Here is a 24,375-nt window from a genome sequence, read left to right on the forward strand (position 1 = left end):
TGTACGTTGATCTTTAAGCCCAGCCGTGGAGTTCCGTGATCGGTCCCCCGAGCTGAAGAACGGGGAGAGCCGTGTGTAAACACTGCTTCCCCGTTCTTCACTGTGGCGGTGTCATCGATCTCTTTTATAGGGATCCACAATCAATGATGTCACACCTACAGCCACACCCCCCTACAGTTGTAAACACACATTAGGTGACACATAACCCCATCAGCGCCCCCTGTGGTTAACTCCCAAACTGCAACTGTCATTTCCACAGTAAACAATGCATTTTAAATGCATTTTTTGCTGTGAAAATTACAATGGTCCCAAAAATGTGTCAAAATTGTCTGAAGTGTCCGCCATAATGTCGCAGTCATGAAAAAAATCACCGATCGCCGCCATTAGTAGTAAAAAAAAAAAAAATTGATAAAAATGCAATACAACTATCCCCTATTTTGTAAACGCTATAAATTATGCGCAAACCAACCGATAAACGCTTATTGTCGCTCCATTTTTGTTTATAGCGCAAAAAATAAAAACCGCAGAGGTGATCAAATACCACCAAAAGAAAGCTATATTTGTGGGAAAAAAAGGACGCCAATTTTGTTTGGGAGCCACGTCGCACGACCGCGCAATTGTCAGTTAAAGCGTCGCAGTCCCGATTTGCAAAAAGGGGCCTGGTCCTTTAGCTGCATTTTGGTCCGTGTCTTAAGTGGTTAAACCAGGCTGGCCCTATGTGAAAAAGTAATTGCCCCTTCCCATGCTGAATCATGAATGAACTGATTAACCACAATTTTTTGGAAAGCTGAGTTAAATTTCACTTGCCACACCCAGGCCTGATTACTGCCAGACCTGTTGAATAAAGAAATGACATAAATAGAAGCGGTCTTACAAAAAGCCACACATCATGCCACAATCTAAAAAAAAAAAATCAAGAAATTAGAAACAAGTAATGTATAGTCTAGGAAGGGTTTCAAAGCCATGTCTAATGCTGCGTACACACAATCATTTTTCGGCATGGAAAAAAAAAAAAGTTTTTAAAAAAGTCATTTAAAATGATCGTGTGTGGGCTTCACATCATTTTTCGGGTTCTGAAAAACAACAATTTTTTTTTCCGAACATACTGCATTTTTTAACAACATTCTAAACAATGTCGTTTTTCGGGTTGTAAAAAATGATCGTATGTGGGCTAAAACGACGTTAAAAACCCGCGCATGCTCAGAAGCAAGTTATGAGATGGGAGCGCTCGTTCTGGTAAAACTAGCGTTCGGAATGGAGTAAGCACATTCATCACGCTGTAACAGACCGAAAAGCGTGAATAGTCTTTACTAAAACAAAATCAGCTAAAGCAGACCCAAGGCCAGCCTAAATCTCAAGGCTTAAAGCGGAGTTCCACCCAAAAGTGAAACTTCAACTCATTTGTCTCCTCCCCCCTCCGGTGCCACATTCGGCACCTTTCGGGGGGGGGGGGGGGCGTGGTTACTCTTTGACAGGTATCCTGTCACCACTTCTGGGAGTCTGGCCCACAGCCAATAATGTCACAAATCGGCTCCCCCCTCATCCCTTCTTCTTCCCCTGTCGCTGGGCCAGTAGAGGAGCACAGCTGTGCCTCACGCATGCACAGTAGGGACCCAGCGTGAAGCCTTAATGCTACACTACAAGGTTCCCTTACCCGTAATGAGTTTGAATGCGATTGCCTAATTCTGAACACAGCTACATCCCCAGTGATAGGAGGGTGTGCACACTTATGCAACCACATTATTTTTTTAATTTTTGATTTTTACCCCCTTAAAATATTTCAGTTTGTTTTTCAATTGAGTTGTACAGTTTATAGGTCACATTTTAAGGTGGAAAAAGTTCTGAAATTATTTATCTATGTCTAATTTTTTTACATCACAGAAACATGGCATTTTAACAGGGGTGTGTAGACTTTTAAATATTTTGTGGTCATACGTCTTTAACCACTTAAGACCCGGACCAATATGAAGGTAAAGGACCAGGCCCCTTTTTGCGATTCAGCACTGCGTTGCTTTAACTGACAATTGCGCGGTCGTGCGACGTAGTTCCCAAACAAAATTGGCGTCCTTTTTTTCCCACAAATAGAGCTTTCTTTTGGTGGTATTTGATCACCTCTGCGATTTTTATTTTTTGCGTTATAAACAAAAATAGAGCGACAATTTTGAAAAAAACAAAACAATATTTTTTACTTTTTGCTACAATAAATATCCCCCAAAAGTATATAAAAATACTTTTTTTTCCCCTAAGTTTAGGCCGATACGTATTTTTCTACCTATTTTTGGTAAAAAAATTCGCAATAAGCGTTTATCGATTGATTTGCGCAAAATTTATAGCGTTTACAAAATAGGGGCTAGTTTTATTGCATTTTTATTAATATTTTTTTTTTACTACTAATGGTGGCGATCAGTGGTTTTTCGTGACTGCGACATTATGGCGGACACATCGGACAATTTTGACACATTTTTGGGACCATTGTAATTTTCACAGCAAAAAGTGCTATAAAAATGCATTGTTTACTGTGAAAATGACAATTGCAGTTTGGGAGTTAACCACTAGGGGGCGCTGAAGGGGTTAAGTGTGACCTCATATGTGTTTCTAACTGTAGGGGGGTGGGGCTGGACGTGTGATGTCATTGATCGCCTTTCCCTATATCAGTGAACAGACGATCAATGACAGCGCCACTATAAAGAACGGGGAAGGTGTGTTTACACACACCTCTCCCCGTTCTTCAGCTCCTGTGACCGATCGCGGGACTCCGTCGGCGATCGGATCCGCGGGTCACGGAGCTTCGGACCAGGTACGTGATTGTGCCCAACCATGCCATTCTGGCGACGTATATCGGCGTTAGGCGGTCCTTGAGTGGTTAATTACAGTCTGAACGTGGGTGGTCAACTTAACTGTAGCCAGTAACATGGCCACATTTTAGAGAGTATCTACAGTCTCCTTCACATGAATGTGTCTATAATCGGGTTGTATACATTTAGTGTTAGTTGTAGGCTGGTCTGCAACAATTCAGACATGATTTACGACCTCTGTGAGAATATAAAATTCATAAAGTAACATTTGAGTAAAATATATGTAAATAATGGTACCTGTTTTCAACTGTATATTTTAACTGAACTAACCAGTGAATTTAGGATAATTTATGGTACTGGACAGAATATTTAACAACTGATGCACGAATAGGTTGAATGTTAAAAGTATTTTTGTATTGCTTAGCATGGAATTGTGTAGCGAGTTAGTCTCTGCATGAATTTGTTCTACTGATTGGTTGTTGAGCATGGAAACCGTTTTACCTTACTAATTCTCTTGCAGTATATGCAGTGCATAAAAAGTACATTTTAAACTTGGTACTTCTGTTTCACTGTAACTTAAACTAAATTATAGAAACCCCCCTGCTCCATAAATTTTTAGAAAAGTACACCTCATTTACCTAAAATATGTGTTTCCTCAACCATGGGACTTGAACGTTCGAAATCAAAATTGCTAATTTTAAAGGCTAATATGCAAGTTATTGTCCTAAAAAGGGTTTGGGGACCCGGGTCCTGCCCCAGGGAACATGTATCAATGCATTTTTTTTAAAACGGAAGTTTTTCCAGGAGCAGTGATTTTAATGATGCTTAAAGTGAAAAAAAAAAAAAAAGGTGAAATATTCCTTTAAATATCGTATCTGCTGGGTGTCTATAGTGAAGTGGCATGTGTTTCCCGTGTTTAGAACGGTCTCTGCACAAAATGACATTTCTATAGGGATAAAGGTAATTTAAAACTGCTTGCGGCTCTAATGTAATGTCTAGTCCCGGCAATATGGATTCAATTATTGAGGAAAAATGGCATGGGTCTGCCCCCCCAGGCCATTACCAGCCACTTTGGGTCTTGTATGGATATTAAGGGGAACCCTGCACCCAAATTAAAAAAAGGAAAGGTGTGGGGCCATATACTCTGAACAGCAGTATACAGGCGGTGCAAACAAGACAGGGTTTGTTGAATCTTTTTGTAATTTTGAACTGGTACATTTTTAAAGTGTAGCTCCAGACAAAAAATCTATTTTTAAGCTTTTTGGAAAACATAGAGAAGGGTTATCACCCCTGTAACATTTGTGTTGCTGTCTGTGCACCTGTTCAGACTGTTCAGAAGATTTCACCTCACTTTCTGTCCCAATGCAGTCAAGTAGCTTTAGGTACACACTATGCAAAGGACACAGTACACCAAGTGAAAATACGTGAAGATCCCTGCCTGTGGTATTAGTATGAGAACACCAGCAATTGTATTCAGGTAGCTTTAGGTGCACACTGTGCAAAGACACAGTACACTAACTGACAATACTTGCAGATCCCTGCCTGTGGTATTAGTATGAGAACACCAGCAATTGTAGTCGGGTAGCTTTAGGTGCACACTGTGCAAAGGACACTAAAAGTGAATACTTAAGGTCCCTGCCTGTATTTGTATGAGAACACCAGCAATTGTATTCAGGTAAGCTTTAGGTGCACACTGTGCAAAGGACACAGTACACTAAGTGAAAATACTGCAGCTAGCACAATCACCTGCCTGTCAGTATATTATGAAGAGAATAACAGGAACGGATCTAGCTAAACTTAATACAGTGTATAAATATATACAACACCTGGGATGCATATATATCCTCTACACACTGTAACTGCAGCTAACTGACTCGCCTGCCTGCCTGCTCTATCTAACTCAAATTAAGTGACACTGTCTCTTTCTCTCTATCTCGCAGCATGCCAGGACACACTACACAAGGCTGACTTCCAGGCGGCCTTATATACTGTGGGGCGTGTACTAAATCCCCTGAGGCATAATTGGCCAAAGCCACCCTGGCTTTGCCCTATTACGGCTCTCTGTACAGGCGGCGCTGTGATTGGCCAAGCATGCGGGTCATAGTGCATGCTTGGCCAATCGTCAGCCAGCAATGCGATGCCGCAGTGAATTATGGACCGTGACGCGCCACTCGAATTTGGCGCGAACGGCCCATAACGTTCGCAATTCGACGAATGATCAAACATACGATGTTCGAGTCGAACATGGGTTTGACTCGAACTTGAAGCTCATCCGTAGTGGTGAGCAATTTTTACTGATGCACAGAACAACGCTCAGCGACATGTGTGCTCTGGTCTGGGCATCTTAGAGCTCACGATAACATGATTACACACCTGCAGATGATATGCAATTGACAGAAAAAAAAATATATATATATAGTTTATATGGACCACCCCATTCTGAGGAGGGCAGCTAGGTGTAATGAACACCCGAGATCTGAAACTGTGTTGATGGGCCCAGGATATTTGGAATCAAAAGTGTCCATTTATGATTTGAGTAGCACACTTGAGCGCAGATGACTGTATACTGTTGGTGTTATAACATTAACAGCCTGGGCTCACCTGAATGTTGATTGGATGATGGTAGATGTCATTTAATTTAGAAAATGAGCAGCAAAAAAGAGCAGTGATCCGGGGTGGGGGGGGGGGGGGGGTCAAGGGGAATTGTGCATAGCGCTGGACGCAGATCTGACTCAGATGAGTATTTAGGGTCAGCTACCATTAAAAGGTTTTATAACTTAATGCAGAGACCAATTATTGTAACCAACTATATACCATTGTATCACATAAAATGAATTGGTTCATATCAGTTTACGTTGGTGAAATTGCAATGTCATGCAGAAGTATTGCATCACAAATCCTATGAAGAAAGCCAGCACCCTATATGTGGTAATGCTTTTCTTGAAGGCTAAAATCAAAGGGCCAGATCCATAGAGAGAGTACGCCGGCGTATCTACTGATACGCCAGCGTACTTTCAAATTACCCGCGTCGTATCTTTAGTTTGAATCCTCAAACCAAGATACGACGGCATCTGTGTTCGATCCGACAGGCGTACGGCTTCGTACGTCTTCGGATCGTAGATGCAATACTTCGGTGTCCGCTGGGTGGAGTTCGCGTCGTTTTCCGTGTCGGGTATGCAAATTAGCTTTTTCCGACGATCCATGAACGTACGCGCGGCCGTCGCATTCTCTTACGTCGTCTCTATTGGGCTTTTTCTGGCGTATAGTTAAAGCTGCTATTTTGCGGCGTATAGATAGACTTGCCATGTTAAGTATGGCCGTCGTTCCCGCGTCAAAATTTGAATTTTTTAAAAAAATTTGCGCAAGTCGTCCGTGAATAGGGATGGACGTAAGTCACGTCTAAGTTCAAAAAATTACGTTGTTGCGACGTCATTTCATGCAAAGCACGGCGGGAAATTTCGAAACGGAGCATGCTTAGTTCAATCGGCGTGGGGACGCGCTTCATTTAAATGAATCACGCCCCCTAATCGCCGTTTTGAATTCCGCCGCCAGAAATACACTACGCCGCCGTAACTTTCGGCGCGCAATCTTTCAGGATTCGAACCAAAGCCGGAAAAGTTACGGCGGCGTAACATATCTCTGATACGCTGCGCCGATCCATTTCTATGTGGATCTGGCCCAAAGATCTTACACTAAGTGAAATGTAAAATCGTGAGGACGTTAAACCGAATTTTCATAAGTAAGGATTTCAATGTAAGGCAAGGGGAACTTTTAAGATTACCAGCCCTTACAACATATCTTTGCCTGCAATGTTACCACTCGAGGGTTGTCAAATACTTGGCATTGGATAGTTTATTAGCCAGTAATTTTGTTCTTGTGACTCGCTATTTAGCCAAATGTAATGGACAAAAGGAGGACAAACTTTGGTCTAACAAGGATTGGGCTGTGCTATCTATCTGTTACAAAAAGAAAAAAAAATCTGTTACAAAAAAGTATATAGGTCATAATTGTGTTGTCCAGCTACACAAAAACTATGGTGATTATTCAGGTGCTCCATTCTTAAAGTCTATGTGGAGTTAAATTTTATTTTCGAACATTGGATAGAGTTAAGAAGGAATAAAATTCATGTCATAATTTCATTGTTCAGTGGGAGATTTTCCCTCACTTTCTGTCCTGCTAACAACAATTTCAGAAGACAGAACTTGAGAGAAAATCTGCAACATAGGCAGAAATAAAAATCTAAAAATAAAAACCTTCCTAAATTTTACATAACCAATTTTATTTCTGTCTGTGTTGCTGTTGGGGGAAAAAAAATCTAACCAGGTTTTAACTAGAGGTGCACCGAAATGGAAATTTCAGAACCGAAACGAAACCCAAATAAAAAAAAAATGTCAGGCCGAAACCGAAAATTACTTTTCTTTTTTTTTTTTAAATAATAATTTGATAAAACACCACCCCCACCTCCTGCCACAATCACATCCTGCCCCCACCAACCCCTGCCACCATCACCTTCTGCCAGCTCTTGCCACCATCACCTCCTGCTCCCACCACCACCCCCTCCTGCCAGCTCTTGCCGCCATCACCTCCTGCTCTCACCACCACCTCCTGCACCAATCGACTCTTGCCACCATTACCTCCTGCCCCACCACCTCCTGCCAGCATTACCTTCTGCCACCATAACCTCACCCACCTCCTGCCACGGTGCCACCATTACCTTTTCCACCATCACCTCATGCCCCCACCACCTCCTGCCTGCATTAACTTTTGCCACCATCACCTTACCCACCTCTTTGGCTTTTCTCTCCTTCATAAATGGACACCTAAGTTCAGACTGAAAAGTGGTCCAGATCACTTTTTGCACATGCTGTCAGGAGTTTAGGAGGCAATCCCAGCTTATTTTTTTATTGAAGGACAGTTTTCAATGGGACTAATAAGCCGCCACCACGAGCCAAACGCCTGATAGTGCCGCAGTCCCATTGACTTGAATTGTCATCTTTGACAGCCTGTCACCGTGATGCGTCACTTTAAATTTAACCCATGTAAAAGAGGCCTAAGAAAAGCCTTTGGGACTGTAATGATGAGGTAGAGATGATGTGGAGGGGTGTGTGTGGTACCCAGTGCAGGAGGTGGTGATATAAGACCTGAGAAGAACACACACATAATAAAACTGAGCACAGCCCCCCTCCCCGGTCACTACTCACTAGTGAGAGCTCTGCCAGAAATTCCCCGCCATCAAACCTCAACCGGCAGCAACACGTCTGAGCGGAACCCCTGACTGGTGACGTCACCCCGAGCTTCTCTCCGCCGGTCCGCGCCACAACACGGCTCCCTACAGCTGCTGTACAGGAAGACAACAGGTGTGCAACCCGAATACGCTTCCGTCTGGGAACTAGTGACGCCCGGAACCAAAGACTACAGACGGGGGCGTGTGTGGGTGTACGGTACTGCTGATGCTGAGTGGGTGTTTCTGTGTTTGAGAGATAGTTAGATAGGCCATCTTTTTTACGGGCACCCGATGCCCATATCGGCAATTTTTAAGCTGTTTCGGCATGTCGCCAAAACAGTTGTTTTCGGCCGATATGTATCGGCCACCGGTCCACTTTTTGCGATTCGGCACTGCGTTGCTTTAACCACTTAACGCCCGCCGCACGCCTATTTACGTCCACAGAATGGCACGTACAGGCAGATGGGCGTATATATACGTCCCTGCCTTCTAGCGGGTGGGGGGGTCCGATCGGGACCCCCTCCGCTGCGTGCGGCTGGCGGCTTACCTCGGGGAGCGATCCGGGACGACGGCGCGGCTATTCGTTTATATCCGCTCCATCGCGATCGCTCCCCGGAGCTGAAGAACGGGGAGAGCCGTATGTAAACACGGCTTCCCCGTGCTTCACTGTGGCGGCTGCATCGATCAAGTGATCCCTTTTATAGGGAGACTCGATCGATGATGTCAGTCCTACAGCCACACCCCCCTACAGTTGTAAACACACACTAGGTGAACCCTAACTCCTACAGCGCCCCCTGTGGTTAACTCCCAAACTGCAACTGTCATTTTCACAATAAACAATGCAATTTAAATGCATTTTTTGCTGTGAAAATGACAATGGTCCCAAAAATTTGTCAAAATTGTCCGAAGTGTCCGCCATAATGTCGCAGTCATGAAAAAAACGCTGATTGCCGCCAATAGTAGTAAAAAAAAAAAATTTTATAAAAATGCAATAAAACTATCCCCTATTTTGTAAACGCTATAAATTTTGCGCAAACCAATCGATAAACACTTATTGCGATTTTTTTTTTACCAAAAATAGGTAGAAGAATACGTATCGGCCTAAATAGAGGAAAACATTTTTTTTATATATATGTTTTTGGGGGATATTTATTATAGCAAAAAGTAAAAAATATTGCATTTTTTTCAAAATTGTCGCTCTATTTTTGTTTATAGCGCAAAAAATAAAAACCGCAGAGGTGATCAAATAACACCAAAAGAAAGCTCTATTTGTGGGGAAAAAAGGACGCCAATTTTGTTTGGGAGCCACGTCGCACGACCGCGCAATTGTCTGTTAAAGCGACGCAGTGCCAAATCGCAAAACCTGGCCTGGGCATTTAGCAACAAAATGGTCCGGGGCTTAAGTGGTTAACTGACAATTGCGTGGTCATGCGACGTGGCTCCCAAACAAAATTGGCGTCCTTTTTTTCCCACAAATAGAGCTTTCTTTTGGTGGTATTTGATCACCTCTGCGGTCTTTATTTTTTGCGCTATAAACAAAAATATGTCAACAATTTTGAAAAACATTTTTTTTACTTGTTTCTGTAATAAATATCCCCAAAAATATATAAAAAAAAAAAATTTTCCTCAGTTTAGGCCGATACGTATTCTTCTACATATCTTTCGTAAAAAAAAAATCGCAATAAGCGTTTATTGATTGGTTTGCGCAAAAGTTATAGCGTCTACAAAATAGGGCATAGTTTTATGGCATTTTTATTAATATTTATTTTTTACTAGTAATGGCGGCGATCAGCGATTTTTATCGGTACTGGGACCTTATGGCGGACACTTTTGACACATTTTTGGGACCATTGGCATTTTTATAGCGATCGGTGCTATAAAAATGCATTGATTACTATAAAAATGCCACTGGCAGGAAAGGGGTTAACACTAGGGGGCGAGGAAGGGGTTAATTATATTCCCTGTGTGTGTTCTAACTGAAGGGGGGGTGGGACTGACTTGGGGAAATGACAGATCGCTGTTCATACATTGTATGAACAGACGATCGGGCATTTCTCCCCCTGACAGGACCAGGAGCTGTGTGTTTACACACACAGCTCCCGGTTCTCGCTCTGTAACAAGCAATCGCAGGTGCCCCAGCAGTGATCGCGCCTGCCGGGCACGCGCGTCGGGACCAGGGGCGAGCGGGGGGGTGCGTGCGCCCCTATTGGCTGTATCGCAAGATGACGTATAGCTACGTGATCTTGCACAGCCGAGCCAACCTGCCGCCGTATATCTGCGGCTGGTCGGCTAGTAGTTAATATTCCCTCTTTGAATTCGTGAATTATTATTTATTAAGAAAAGGCCACAAAAACAAAAACTGAAATCTCAAATTAGGCAGGAGTTGAATTTTTTACAATATGTTTGTAAATATGAGACAGTTTGTTTTTACCAATAATTTAAGACACATATTTAACTTTCCATGTAAATGCTGACTGCTAATGTATTTTTCTTCTTTAACAGGAAGGCCATGCACCCAGCTGCAGCTCCTGAATCCTGAACGTTTTATACGTCTTACTAAAGAAGTTATGAATATGACATGGCCGACAAGAGACTTGGTGGTCAACTGGTCCCCAGGCAAGGACAAAAAGCATCCTTCCATCTCATGGCTTAAAATGGTCTGGAAACTCTTATACATTCATTTTTCAGAAGATCTGACATGTCTTGATGATATGCCACTAATTCCTACAAGGATTCTAGAAGAAGAGGAAACCACACTAGAACTCATTCGCCTGAGGTCACCATCTCCCGTAATGTATGATGATTTGGCAGACACTCAACTGCCTGAACATTTGCCAGAAATTATTAAAAACCTTGGTGGCATTGTTCTCCAGTATTTTGATCCTGCCATACAACATCCTCTTCTTAAAAAATATGTCTATCCTCCAACGCCCTGTGCTCTCCTCCAAATAATGGACAGGATGTCTCTTCAGAAACTCTCCAGTCAGGTAGCTTCACTAACCCCAGTCCACAAAGACACTCTGAGGAGATTCCTTGCTAGCCTAACAGACATTAACGAAAAAGAGAAAAAGATCATTCAGGAACTAATAGTCTTTAAAAAGATAGAACAGACTTCAGGCCAAAAAAATTCTTATGTTTTCTTGAGAGGTTGTAAAGTTCTTCATCACAACGCCAGACTTCCTCCGAACACGCGTCTCTCATTTCCTGTAATTGATAGCAGCGATGAGGAAACCATTCGTTTGACCAAGATGCTCAAAGTTGAGCAGCTAAAGAGTACAGACTGTGTAAAAATTATTTTACAAGATGTAGAGAGAGGTTTTTACTCAAGTGAAGAAAGAACAAGTGTTGTGCTTTGGGTGCTTGAAAGTTTTACCTTTTTAAAGAATGAAAACCCAGCTATAATTAACTGGTTATCTAATCTTAAATTTTTGCCCCTAAACAAAGACAGACTTGTATCAGCTAATGAAGTTTTTGATCCAGAGGTAGTTATCCTTCAAAGTCTTTTCTGTGCTGAAGAACATCTGTACTTTCCACCTGCTGCTTTTACATCTTCTGATGTTTTGCATTCCCTTCGACAAATAGGGCTCAAAAATGATTATCATATTTTAGAAAAGGACATTGTGCAGATTGCAAAGAAAATTGAAGCTTTACACAGTGGATCTGCAAAAAATGACGACGTTGTGTTAAAAAAGGCAAAGACTCTACTGACAGTTTTGAAAAAAGCATATAAACTCATACAATCACCTGAAGCAAAAGCTGTATTAAATAAGATCAAATGGATTCCTGCTATTAAAGAACGTCCACCAAATTATCCCAATTCTTTGGTTTGGATGGGAGACCAGTTCAAACTGTATGCCCCAGGAGAAATGTGCAACACGTGCTATGCTGTCCTTGTAGGATCTTCTGTTCCACTGGTGGAGAACATGAATGACAACGTTGAAAAAGTCCTGGGCATTTCCAAGGAGCCTAGCATTGAAGCTGTGTTGAAACACCTAAAAGTTGTGGTTGATTGGAATAATTCCAAAACAATCACTGATGAAGACTATTATCAGTTTCAACACATTTTATTGGAAATTTATGGCTTTATGCAAGAGTCTCTTGAGAAAGGTAAAGAGCTGTATAAAGCACTTTCATTTCCATGGGTTTGGACAGGCAAAACCTTTTGTTCTCCAAAACAAGCTGTGATAACATCAGTACACAGTCTTGACCTTCAGCCCTTTTTGCATAGTATACCAAACACAATGGTGAAATTTCACAAGTTATTCAAATTCTGTGGTTCAATTGAGGAGCTGACTTCTGACCAGATCTTTCAAGTTGTAAATATCATTTATGAGAGAAGCAAGAAAACCATGCACAAAGAAGAGAACAGGCAGAACCTTAACATTATGCTGAACATTGTGAGATGGATGTATAGTCATCAGGTTGTTGTGAGTCCAGAAGCCCCATTGCCTGTGCATTACAACAAAGATCCTTCTAAGCTTGTAATGAGACCTATACATGAGTGTTGTTACTGTGATATCAAAGTTGACGACTTGAATGACCTCCTCGAAGATTCAGTTGAACCAATAATATTGGTACATGAAGATATACCAATGAAGACAGCAGAATGGCTGAATGTACCTTGTTTAAGCACAAGACTTATTAATCCAGAAAACATGGGATTTGAACAGTCAGGGCAAAGAGAACCTCTTACAGTGAGAATCAAAAATATTTTAGAAGAATACCCTTCAGTTTCAGATATCTTTAAAGAGCTCCTTCAAAATGCAGATGATGCCTCAGCCACTGAATGCAACTTTTTGATTGATATGAGAAGAAATATGGACATACGAGAAAATCTTCTGGACCCTGGAATGGCAGCATGTCATGGACCAGCTTTGTGGTCTTACAACAATTCTGAATTCACAGACAAAGATTTTATGAACATAACACGACTTGGGGAGTCCTTAAAAAGGAGTGAGGTGGACAAGGTTGGAAAGTTTGGTCTGGGTTTCAATTCTGTGTATCATGTTACAGACATTCCTATTATTATGAGTAGAGAATTTATGATCATGTTTGATCCTAATATCAACCATATCAGTAAACACATCAGAGACAAATCTAATCCAGGAATCAAAATTAATTGGAGCAAGCAACAGAAACGACTTCGCAAATTTCCCAATCAATTCAAACCTTTTTTGGGTGTTTTTAAATGTGATCTACCACTTGCTGTAGAAACACCATACTGTTACAAAGGTACACTTTTTAGGCTGTCCTTTAGAACACAGCAAGAAGCAAAAGGAAGTGAAATTAGCAGTGTTTGCTACAACACTGCAGATATTTATACACTTGTAGATGAATTTAGCCTGTGTGGTTATAGGCTGATTCTATTCACTCAGCATGTAAACTCTATGGTTCTCAAATACTTAAAGCCCGAAGAATCAGATCCAGATTTGGCGAAAGACACAGTGACTATTAGAAAAAATGAATGTTCCTCAAAGGTTTTAGTTCATCCAACAAGACTTCTAAAAGAAGCTGCCAGAGTGATGCACAACTGCAGTACAACTAAAAAATTTCCAACAGATATGCCAAAATCATCCTCCATCTTGCAGATTGTTGTTCAAGAGTTTCACCATGTATTTAGACGAATAGTGGATCTGCATTCCCCCTTATTCCGAGGCCCAGAAGATGAACCAGCAAAAATATTTGAAATGGCCAAATCTGGACAGAGCAAAAGAATGACAGAGGAACTTCCACAAAAAACAGTAGACTCAACAACATGGCTTATATGTTCTTGCATGGACATTGGGGAAGCTTTGAAATTTGCTTTAAGTGATAGTGGCAAAAGGCTTGGGCTTGTGCCATGTGGTGGAGTTGCAGTAATGCTTTCTGAAAGTCAGAACGGTAAATGGACAGTGAAACCACTCTCCACTAATGTTGGAGAAGTGTTCTGTTACTTGCCTCTACGGATAAAAACTGGTCTTCCATTGCATATAAATGGTTGCTTTGCTGTGTCCTCAAACCGTAAAGAAATTTGGAAAACCGATACCAAAGGAAGATGGAATATGGTATTTATGAGGCATGTCATTGTTCGATCCTACTTAGAAGCTCTTTGTGTCCTAAGAGACATGTCCATCAGTGAAGAACTACTCAATTACAACTACTATTCAGTATGGCCTGATCCTGACTATGTGCATGATGACTTTTCTGTAATCTGTCAAGGAATTTATGAAGACATTGCCAAAGGGAAAGGCAAGGATAGGATTAAAGTTTTTTCTGATGGAACATCCTGGGTCTCCATGAAACACGTACGATTTCTTGATGACTCTTTACTGAAGCGACCAGATATTGGACCTGCTGCTTTTCAAATTTTTCTAAAATACTTGAAAAAGACAGGCTCTAAAAATCTGTGTGCTGTAGAACTGCCCTCGTGGGTTAAAATGGGCTTTGAAGAAGCAGGCTGTACAGATGTATTACTTGAGAATACTTTTTCTGAAAGTCAGTTTTTTTCTGAAGTTTTTTTTCCACATATCGCAGAGATTCAACCTGAATTACGTGATCCATTGATGCTTTTTGTTTTGAATGAAAGGATACAAGCTTTTGGTGAAATCCTGCAAATAACACCATGCATTCCCTGTTCCAGTGAAGGTCATCCTTTGGTTGTACCTTCAAGGTTAATTCACCCAGAAGGTAGGGTTGCAAAATTGTATGATGATAGTGATGGAAGATTTCCTTTTGGAACTTACCAAAATTACCTAAACCCTGTGGTGTTGGTGAAATTAGTCCAGCTAGGAATGGTTAAAGATGACATTTTGTGGGAGGATTTAATTGAACGCATTGAGTCCATATCAGAGGTCAACAAAAGTGACCATTCTGCAGCTTGCATGAGAAGCAATATTATTTTAAGTTTAATTGATGAAAAACTTAAGTTCAGAGACCCAAAAGCAAAGGAATTTGGCAAGAAATGTCAAACTACTCAGTTTTTACCATATTCAACAAAACCTGCAGGCTTTTCATTGCGTTGGAAAGGAAGTGAATTTAGTCCAGAGTACTTGTTTGCAGCTACTGATCTGTATACCACTGAGCACCAAGATATTGTTTGCCTTTTGAAACCAATACTCAATGAAAACTCCCCTTCCTTTAAGGGTTGCGGACCCATATCATTAGCCGTCAAGGAGTACTTAGGTTTACTAAAAAAGCCATCCCCTGAATTAGTGATAGAACAACTGAAAGAAGTTGCAAAGCATTTAGATGGTAACACTCTGTACCAGGACAATATCACAAATTCTTGCTATAAATTTCTTAATGAAGCTGTATTGCTGAACGAAGCTACTAGAAGCATTGTGGTCTCAGCGTTGACGACAAACCCTTTCATTTTCATAGATGGCATTTATGTTGGACCAGAAAAAGTTGCCTTTCATCTAAATTTTGAAGCAGCACCCTACTTGTATCAAATGCCCACCAAGTACAAAAATAATTTTCGTGAACTGTTTGAAAGTGTTGGAGTGAAACTTTCCTTTACGGTGGAAGATTTTGCATCAGTTCTTCAGGCCATCAAAAATGCAAATAATAGTAGAAAAATATCAGAAAATGACTTACAACTTTGCAGACGTATTGTTAGTGAAGGAATTTGGGGGGGCATATTCGAGAAAAGAGTCAAGAATATTGTGAAAAGAACTATGGCCAAATCCTTCTGCCTGATGCTAACCTCTATCTACTTGCAGCAAAATCCTTATGTTATAATGACTGCCCGTGGATTCGAGTGAAAGACACAGCTGTAAAATATTGTCATTCTGATATTCCCAGGGAGGTGGCTGTAAAACTGGGGTCTATTCCAAAACGACACAAAGCTCTAGAAAGATATGCGTCAAATGTTTGTTTTACTGCACTTGGAACAGAATTTGGACAGAAAGAAAAACTTACCAGCAGAATTAAAAGCATTCTGAATGCTTATCCATCAGAGAAAGAGATGCTCAAAGAACTTCTACAAAATGCAGATGATGCAAAAGCCACAGAAATTTGTTTTGTCTTTGATCCAAGACATCATCCATCAGACAGAATATTTGATGAGAAATGGACTCCACTACAAGGCCCTGCACTATGTGTATTCAACAACCAACCTTTTACAAATGATGATGTACGTGGTATCCAGAACTTGGGAAGGGGGACAAAGGAAGGCAACCCTGGCAAAACTGGACAGTATGGTATAGGATTTAATTCGGTTTACCACATCACTGACTGTCCCTCATTTGTATCTTCAAATGACATCATTTGTATTTTTGATCCCCATGCAGAATATGCCCCAGGGGCAACTTCATTGAGTCCAGGGCGCATGTTCAGAGACTTAGATGCTGACTTTAGAACACAGTTTTCAGACGTGCTAAATCTATACTTGGGCAACCACTTCAACCTTTCCAATGCTACAATGTTTCGGTTTCCACTTCGGAATGCAGAAATGGCAAAAACCTCTGAAATTTCTTCAGTACCTTGCTCAGATAGAATGGTACAGAACCTTCTTGATAAGCTGCGTACAGATGGAGCTGAACTTCTTATGTTTTTGAATCACATGGAGAAAATTTCAATATGTGAGATAGAGAAAACAACTGGTGCCCTAAAAGTGCTATATTCGGTCAGAGGCAAAATTACTGATGGTGACCGATTAAAGCGCAAGCAGTTTCATTCATCTGTTATCGACAGTGTTACCAGAAGAAAACAACTAAAAGATATTCCCGTCCAACAGATTACTTACACAATGGACATTGAGGATACAGAAGGAAATCTCACAACATGGTTAATATGTAACCGGTCAGGGTTCTCAAGTATGGATAGAGTGATGAAAAGTGTCATCTCTGCGCATAAAAATGAAGACATCACATTGTTTCCTCGTGGTGGAGTTGCTGCATGTATTACTCACAACTACAAAAAACCATACAGAGCTTTCTGTTTCCTGCCCCTTTCTCTTGAGACGGGACTTCCATTTCATGTCAATGGACATTTTTCTTTAGACTCTGCTAGACGAAATTTGTGGAGAGATGACGATGGAGTTGGAGTAAGAAGTGACTGGAATAATAGTCTGATGACAGCTTTAATAGCTCCGGCTTATGTGGAGCTGTTAGTGCAGCTGAAAAAACGAAACTTTCCAGGTAGTGACCCAACAATCTCAGTTTTGCACAATATACCAGTCCATGCCGTTAAAGATATTTTAAAGAAGTTTTTGTCATTTTTCCCAGTTAACAGACTGGATTTGCAGCCAGACTGGTATTGCCTTGTAAAAGCTGTATATTCTTGCATCTATGCTGATTCCAAACGTCTCCTGCCTGTTGTGCGCACCCCAAATGTTGACGGATCTGATGGGCAGTCAGCTGTCATTGTTACGTGGGTAAACATGTCTGCAGTGAATTCTGGCAAGCCATATTTTGACAATTTACTACAAGATGAGTTGCACCATATGAAAAATATGGAGTATAACATAACTACCCGTAAAACAGTAGCTGAGAATGTTTACAGGCTTAAGCATCTTCTCTTAGAAATTGGATTCAACTTGGTTTACTACTGTGATGAAACAGCAAATCTATACCACTGCTTGGTTGATGCAGGAATACCAGTTTCCTATGCAACACCTTCTGATGTCCGTAACTTTCTGCTGACCTTTTCTTCTCCTGATTCAAACTGCCACATTGGAAAGTTACCCTGCCGCCTTCAGCAGACAAACCTAAAGTTATTCCACAGTCTGAAACTTCTAGTAGACTACTGCCTAAAAGATGCTGAAGAAAATGATATTAAGATTGAGGGCCTGCCACTTTTGATTACTCTGGACAATGTTTTGCAGATTTTTGACACAAAACACCCCAAATTTCTAACCACCTATCATGAATTAATCCCATCCCGGAAGGATCTGTTCATGAATACCCTTTATTTGAGATACAGCAACATCCTGCTTTCAAACAAAGTCGCAAAAGTTTTTGACATCGACAGCTTGGCAGAGTTGCTGTCATCTGTTCTTCCCAGAGAATATAAAACAAAAGTCTTTGTGCCCTGGAAAGATAACTTTGCTAGTGAACCTTGGTTAAAAAGTGCCTGGCATTTCATCAGTGAGTCATTTAATGTCAAGGATGATCAAACCGACATGAGCACAGCTTTTGATTCAGTTGTAGAAACACTTAAGGATTGGGCTTTGCTACCAGGGATAAAGTTCACTGTGTCACCTGGCCAACTTATTATTCCAGATGGTGATGTTTTGCTGCCATTTAGTCTCCTGCACATTGCAATCTTTCCAAATGCACAAAGTGATAAAGTATTCCATACTTTGATGAAGACTGGATGTATCCAACTGGCTCTAAACAAAATATGTTCAAAAGACAATACATTGCTTACCTTGTTGGCAAGTCACACAGCAAATATTGACCATCCAATAAGCATCCTCAGAGCCGTGCATCACATGATTCAAACATCAAGTTTTAAAACTGAAAAAATAGCAGAGAATGACTTTGATGCTCTTTTAATGTATTTTAACTGCCATCTAGATCAGTTGGCATCAGAGGATGCCATTAACATCTTAAAAACTCTTCCTTGCTATAAGTCAGTAAGTGGTCGCTATATAACCATTTCAAAGTATGGGACATGCTATGTTCTTACAAAGAGTATACCATCACCAGAGGTGGAAAAGTGGTCTCACTCCTCAACCTTTGCTTTTCTTGAAGAGAAAGTTAACCTTAAGGAACTCTATACAGCAGTAGGCTGCATTCCTGTGGATGATCTGGAGATTTATTCAAAGCACTTGTTGCCAAAGTTTGAAAACCTCTCCTACAATGCCAAGTTAGAACATCTAATTTATCTGAAAAATAGACTATGTGATCTTGAGGAGGCTTCTGTAATAAAGGATCAGCTTTATGCAAAACTAGAGGATCTTTCTTTTATTCATGATGCCAGTGGTCGGCTGAGGCCTGCCAAGACTTTTTATGATCGAACTATTAAGGTGTTTGAAGTGATGCTTTCTGAAAAATTATTTGTACCACTGGATTTTTTTAAGAAACTGGAACAAATTACAAAGCCAAAGAACCAAGCTGTCTTTCTCCTCTCATGGATTAAATTCCTTCGAAATATAGGCATGAAGCATATTCTTTCTCAGCAGCAGTTGCTGCAGTTTGCAAAAGAGATCAGCATGAGAGCCACCACTGAAAGCTGGTCAAAAGAAGTGCTGCAGAACACAGTTGATGTAATTCTTTATCACGTCTTCCAAGAGAGAACTGATTTACTGTCTGGGAATTTTTTAAAAGAGTTGTCTATGATACCTTTCTTATGTCCTGAACGGGCACCTGCAGAGCTAGTACGTTTCCACCCTCAGTACCAAGAAGTAAATGGTACTCTACCTCTGATAAGGTTTAATGGAGCTCAAGTTAATCCAAAGTTTAAACAAACAGATGTTATACAGCTACTGTGGACATCTTGCCCAATTCTTCCAGAAAAAGCAACCCCACTGACCATTAAAGAACAAGAAGGAAGCACTCTTGGCCCACAGGAGCAACTTGAGCAGATTTTGACAATGCTTAATGTGAATGTAGACCCTTCTCTTGATAAAGTCATTAACAATTGCAGAAACATATGTAACATTACAACCGTTGATGAGGAAATCGTGAAAACAAGATCAAAGGTTCTAAGAAGTATCTATGAGTTTCTTAACACTGAAAAGAAAGAATTTAAGTTCCAGTTGAGAGGAGTTGCTTTTGTCATGGTTGAAGATGGATGGAAACTTCTAAAACCAGAGGAGGTAGTTATTAATCTGGAATTTGAGTCCGATTTTAAACCTTATCTATACAAACTGCCTCTGGAGCTAGGAACATTCCATCAGCTGTTTAAAAACTTGGGCACAGAGGATGTTGTATCTACAAAGCAGTATGTTGAAGTTCTTAGTCGCATTTTCAAGAGCTCTGATGGAAAACAACTAGACCCCAATGAGATGCGCACTGTAAAGAGAGTAGTTTCTGGTCTTCTTAAAAGCCTTCAGAATGATTCAGCTAAAGTGCGCAATGACTTTGAAAACATTCGTGACCTGGCTCTTTATTTACCAAGCCAAGATGGAAGACTGGTCAAGTCAAGTATCTTAGTATTTGATGATGCACCCCACTACAAAAGCAGAATTCAGGGAAACATTGGGGTCCAAATGTTGGTGGATCTCAGTCAGTGTTACATGGGAAAAGATCATGGATTTCACACAAGACTTATAATGCTTCTCCCACAAAAGTTAAGGCCGCGACTTCTTAGTAGCATCCTTGAAGAACAGTTGGATGAAGAGACACCAAAGTCTTGCCAGTTTGGGACCTTATGTTCTCTGCAGGGGAGATTACAGTTGCTTCTGTCCTCTGAACAGTTTATCACTGGACTTATTAGAATTATGAAGCATGAAAATGACAATGGTTTTTTGGCAAATGAAGAAAAGGCCATTAAACTTTGTAAAGCCTTTCGAGAAGGCTTAAAGGTTTCCTGCTTTGAGAAGTTACAAACCACATTAAGGGTAAAAGGGTTTAATCCTATCCCTCACAGCAAAAGTGAAACACTTGCCTTTTTGAAGAGATATGGACATGCCGTAATTTTACTATACATTCAGCATTCTGACAGTAAAGACATCAATTTCTTATTAGCCTTAGCAATGACATTGAAATCTGCAACTGACAATCTAATTTCTGATACATCATATCTTATTGCTATGTTGGGATGTAATGACATTTACAGAATTAATGAGAAGCTTGATAGCTTAGGTGTCAAGTATGACTCAACTGAGCAATCAAAGCTGGAACTTCCCATGCCTGGCACTCCCATTCCAGCAGAAATTCATTACACACTCCTTATGGATCCAACCAATGTCTTTTATCCGGGGGAATATGTTGGCTATTTGGTTGATGCTGAAGGTGGAGACTCATTTGGATCATACCAGCCAACATATACATATGCCATTATTGTTCAAGAAGTAGAGAAAGAAAATGACAGTTCAAGTTCTCTTGGAAAGTTTTACCAAATAGATATTGGATATAGTGAATACAAAATTGTTAGTTCACTTGACCTGTACAAGTTTTCTAGGCCTGAGGAAGGTCCTCAGAATAAGGACAGTGCTCCCTCTACACCAACAAGTCCGACAGAATTTCCACCACCTGGTCCCAGGACTGCATCTTCTTTTCCAAGTAAAGAAGGCAATAAGACAAACGCTTCAAAACATCAGTCACCAAAAAAGATCAAATTGAATTCTTTGCCAGAGATTCTAAAGGAAGTCACTGTTATAATTGAGCAGGCCTGGAAATTATCTGAATCAGAACGGAAGAAGATAATTAGGCGGCTTTATTTAAAATGGCATCCAGATAAAAATGCAGAAAACCTTGATATAGCAAATGAAGTTTTCAAGCACCTGCAAATTGAAATTAATAGACTAGAGAAGCAAGCTTTTGTAGACCAAAATACTGAAAGAACAGCAAGAAGGACCTTCACAACACAGTCTGCTAGGTTCCAGTCTGACAAAAGCTCTTTTCAAAGGTTTTATACTTTTTGGAATCAAGAGGCCACAAGTCACAGGTCAGAAAGGCAACAATATAAAGAAAAGTTTGCCTCCCATACAGGCTCATATGATTTTAAACGTTTCTTTGTACCACCAACTTTCAAGACAGTTGGGAACCCTGTTGAAGCTCGTAGATGGCTAAGGCAAGCAAGGGCTAACTTTTCAGCTGCAAGAAACGATCTGCACAAAAATGCCAATGAATGGGTCTGTTTTAAATGCTATCTCTCCACAAAATTAGCTTTGATTGCCGCGGACTATGCTGTTAGAGGAAAATCAGACAAGGATGTAAAGCCAACTGCACTTGCACAAAAAATTGAAGAATATGGTCAACAGCTAGATGGCCTTACAAAAGACGTTCAAACTTTAGAGGCCTATGGTGTGGACAGCTTAAAAACTCGTTATCCAGATATGCTCCCTTTCCCACAGATACCAAATGATCGATTTACTTCAGATGTTGCCATGAGAGTCATGGAATGCACTGCTTGTATAATAATAAAACTTGAAAATTTTATACAAAATAAGATTATTTAAAACTTTGAGCATATTCTTTTGCATATGCAACTACAGCTGATATCATTTTAAAGCTACATAGCACAGGATATTAAATGGTACCACAATGCCAGAGATTTATTTTTAAAGGTCTCAACTGACCCAAGTGATTTTTAAACTAGATTTTTTTTTCAAAAACAAATGTTAGTAACATTCCCTACCGTCAGTATTGCATAATTGGAGCTCAAGCGATAGTTCTTCCCTCTAAGGAGAAGTTTTCTTCCATACAGAGAGATGTCAGTTTACTAATCCTGTTGAAGGACACTGCCAACAGCATTTACATGGGGTGAATGTTACTAGCAAATTGTACAATCTAGTTTACTGCCCTTAGATAATATGCATTTTAGGTTTACCAGCCCTTTAAATGTATAACACGAAATTATATATTTACAAAAGCTTAGATATGTTTTGAAAATTCCTTGCTGCTATCTAAGATGCGATTATGCAATTGCATAAAGTTCTTTTCTAGGCTTGAAAGGGTGCTTCATAATTATTTAAGAGTAATGCAGTTTAATTGGTAGCTGTATATCAGTTGAACATGCATTAACCATGTAACTGGAAGAGATCTAAATCATACATAGTAGAGATTTAAGATGTAATGTGTGTTAAGTAAATCTAAATTATTTTTTTAAGATATCATTTGCTAATTAATAAGAATGCAGTATCTCTGAGCTTCAAGGTCACATTTGTAATGTGAATAGAACAGCAGCAAAAATGTACATAACATTGAATGTGTATAGTTGTGCATATTAGGAAAAGAGCACTTTATGTAAAAAAAGCTGAGCAGCACATTAGACAATCCCTTCACCCAGGAATTCCCAATTCTTTCTGTATCTAGTATTGTTGTAGGTTAGCAGCCCAAGTCCCTGCTGTTTTTTTTTTTGTTTTTCTGTATGACCTTTTGTGTTCCAGTAGCTTTATCTTAAACTCTGGGTCCATATAAAATAGATCTGTCATCTTCTGTTAGACACTTGCTTGATGACGTGTTAAACTCTCCTAGCCACAATAAAAGATCTCCAGTAATGCCCATTTTAAAGCCAGGCAAAGGTGTGACTTTTTCCCTGACAAATCTGTTTAATGGTTAATCCACCTAAAATTGATATTTTAGTGCTATATCCAGAAAAACAAACTCATTAAACAATTTCTAATGTATTTTAGGGACTCCAGTGTTGATTGATACACTTAAGATCCCAGGCCTACATGCCTGCCAAGGACTTTATCAAGGGGTCCTCCTCTCCCTGTTGAATTTGCACATCAGAAATTACCTGTCATTTAGGTATCTTCTGACCAAATTTAGTTGTTAGGTGCTCCAAAGTTTTAACGTGAGTTCAAGGCTTGTGTCCACCTACGACTTGGCTTTTAGACCGCTTTCACACTGGGGAGTTTTTCAGGCGCTTTAGCGTTAAATCAAGCGCCTGAAAGAAGCCTCATCTGCAATCCCAATGTAAAAGCCCGAGTGCTTTCAGAGCCCTTTCACACTGCCAGCACCCGAAAAACACTGGTAAAGCTCCGCTAAAGACCCCTTTCACACTGGGGCGTTTTTCAGGTGCTTTGGCGTTAAAGCGCCTCAGTGGGAAGGGGTGCTTTAGGAGTGGTTTATTCAATGTTCCTAAAGCGCTGCAAAGAAGCTGCTTGCAGGACTTTTTTGACGCCCTGCCAGCGCAGCGCCTCAGTGTAAAAGCACTCTGGCTTTTACATTGGGATTGCAGATGAGGCTTCTTTCAGAAAAATGCCCCAGTGTAAAAGGGGTTTAAAAGGGCTACTGCGCTTAATGTAGATCAGTATATGGCATGAGTTTGGCTTTTTATGTAAGTAGCACTAACCTCCATTGACTATTCTACAAAACATCAGTCCAACTTTTGAGTATTATCAGGACCTGACAGCTGGTGGTTCCTTTTACCTGATTGAAGATCTGTTACAGTCCAGCTTGAGCTTATTTGGCTGGGCTTCTCTTATGGGTCACAGGATGCAATTCGGTTTGCAGTCCTGTGACCTGTTGATTGATAGTCAGAAGCTCTCCACACAGGGATCTGTGAGAACCAAGCCATCTGCGATGTTTGATTGCTTAGTTCTCTGTGCAGAGACGCCGGGGGACAGATGCAGCATCTACCTAGGTAAGTATGAATGTGCAAAAAAACAAAACAAAAAAAACCCATACTTCTCTTTTAAACAGGCAGAGGTTTGTCTGGGTTGTTGGGTCCAGAGGTGCTCAACGTGTAATTTTAAACTTGTAGATTGGCCAGGCAGGGAGGTGGAAGAGTAATATTTATGTACAGTGCTCGTCTTCC

General features: G+C 40.5%; 1 protein-coding gene across 1 annotated transcript in view; it reads left to right on the forward strand.

Moving 5' to 3' along the window:
• The window catches only part of SACS (sacsin molecular chaperone), an 87,298-nt gene extending 63,770 nt beyond the window's left edge, over window positions 1–23,528 (forward strand). Inside the window, 2 exon segments of the mRNA XM_040340518.1 lie at window positions 10,522–15,629; window positions 15,632–23,528. Coding sequence (XP_040196452.1) covers window positions 10,522–15,629; window positions 15,632–22,069 — 11,546 coding nt within the window. The 3' untranslated portion in view covers window positions 22,070–23,528.
• Window positions 23,529–24,375: the final 847 nt, after the last annotated feature.

The sequence above is a fragment of the Rana temporaria genome, chromosome 2 (assembly GCF_905171775.1).
Source record: "Rana temporaria chromosome 2, aRanTem1.1, whole genome shotgun sequence".
Lineage (NCBI taxonomy): Eukaryota > Metazoa > Chordata > Amphibia > Anura > Ranidae > Rana > Rana temporaria.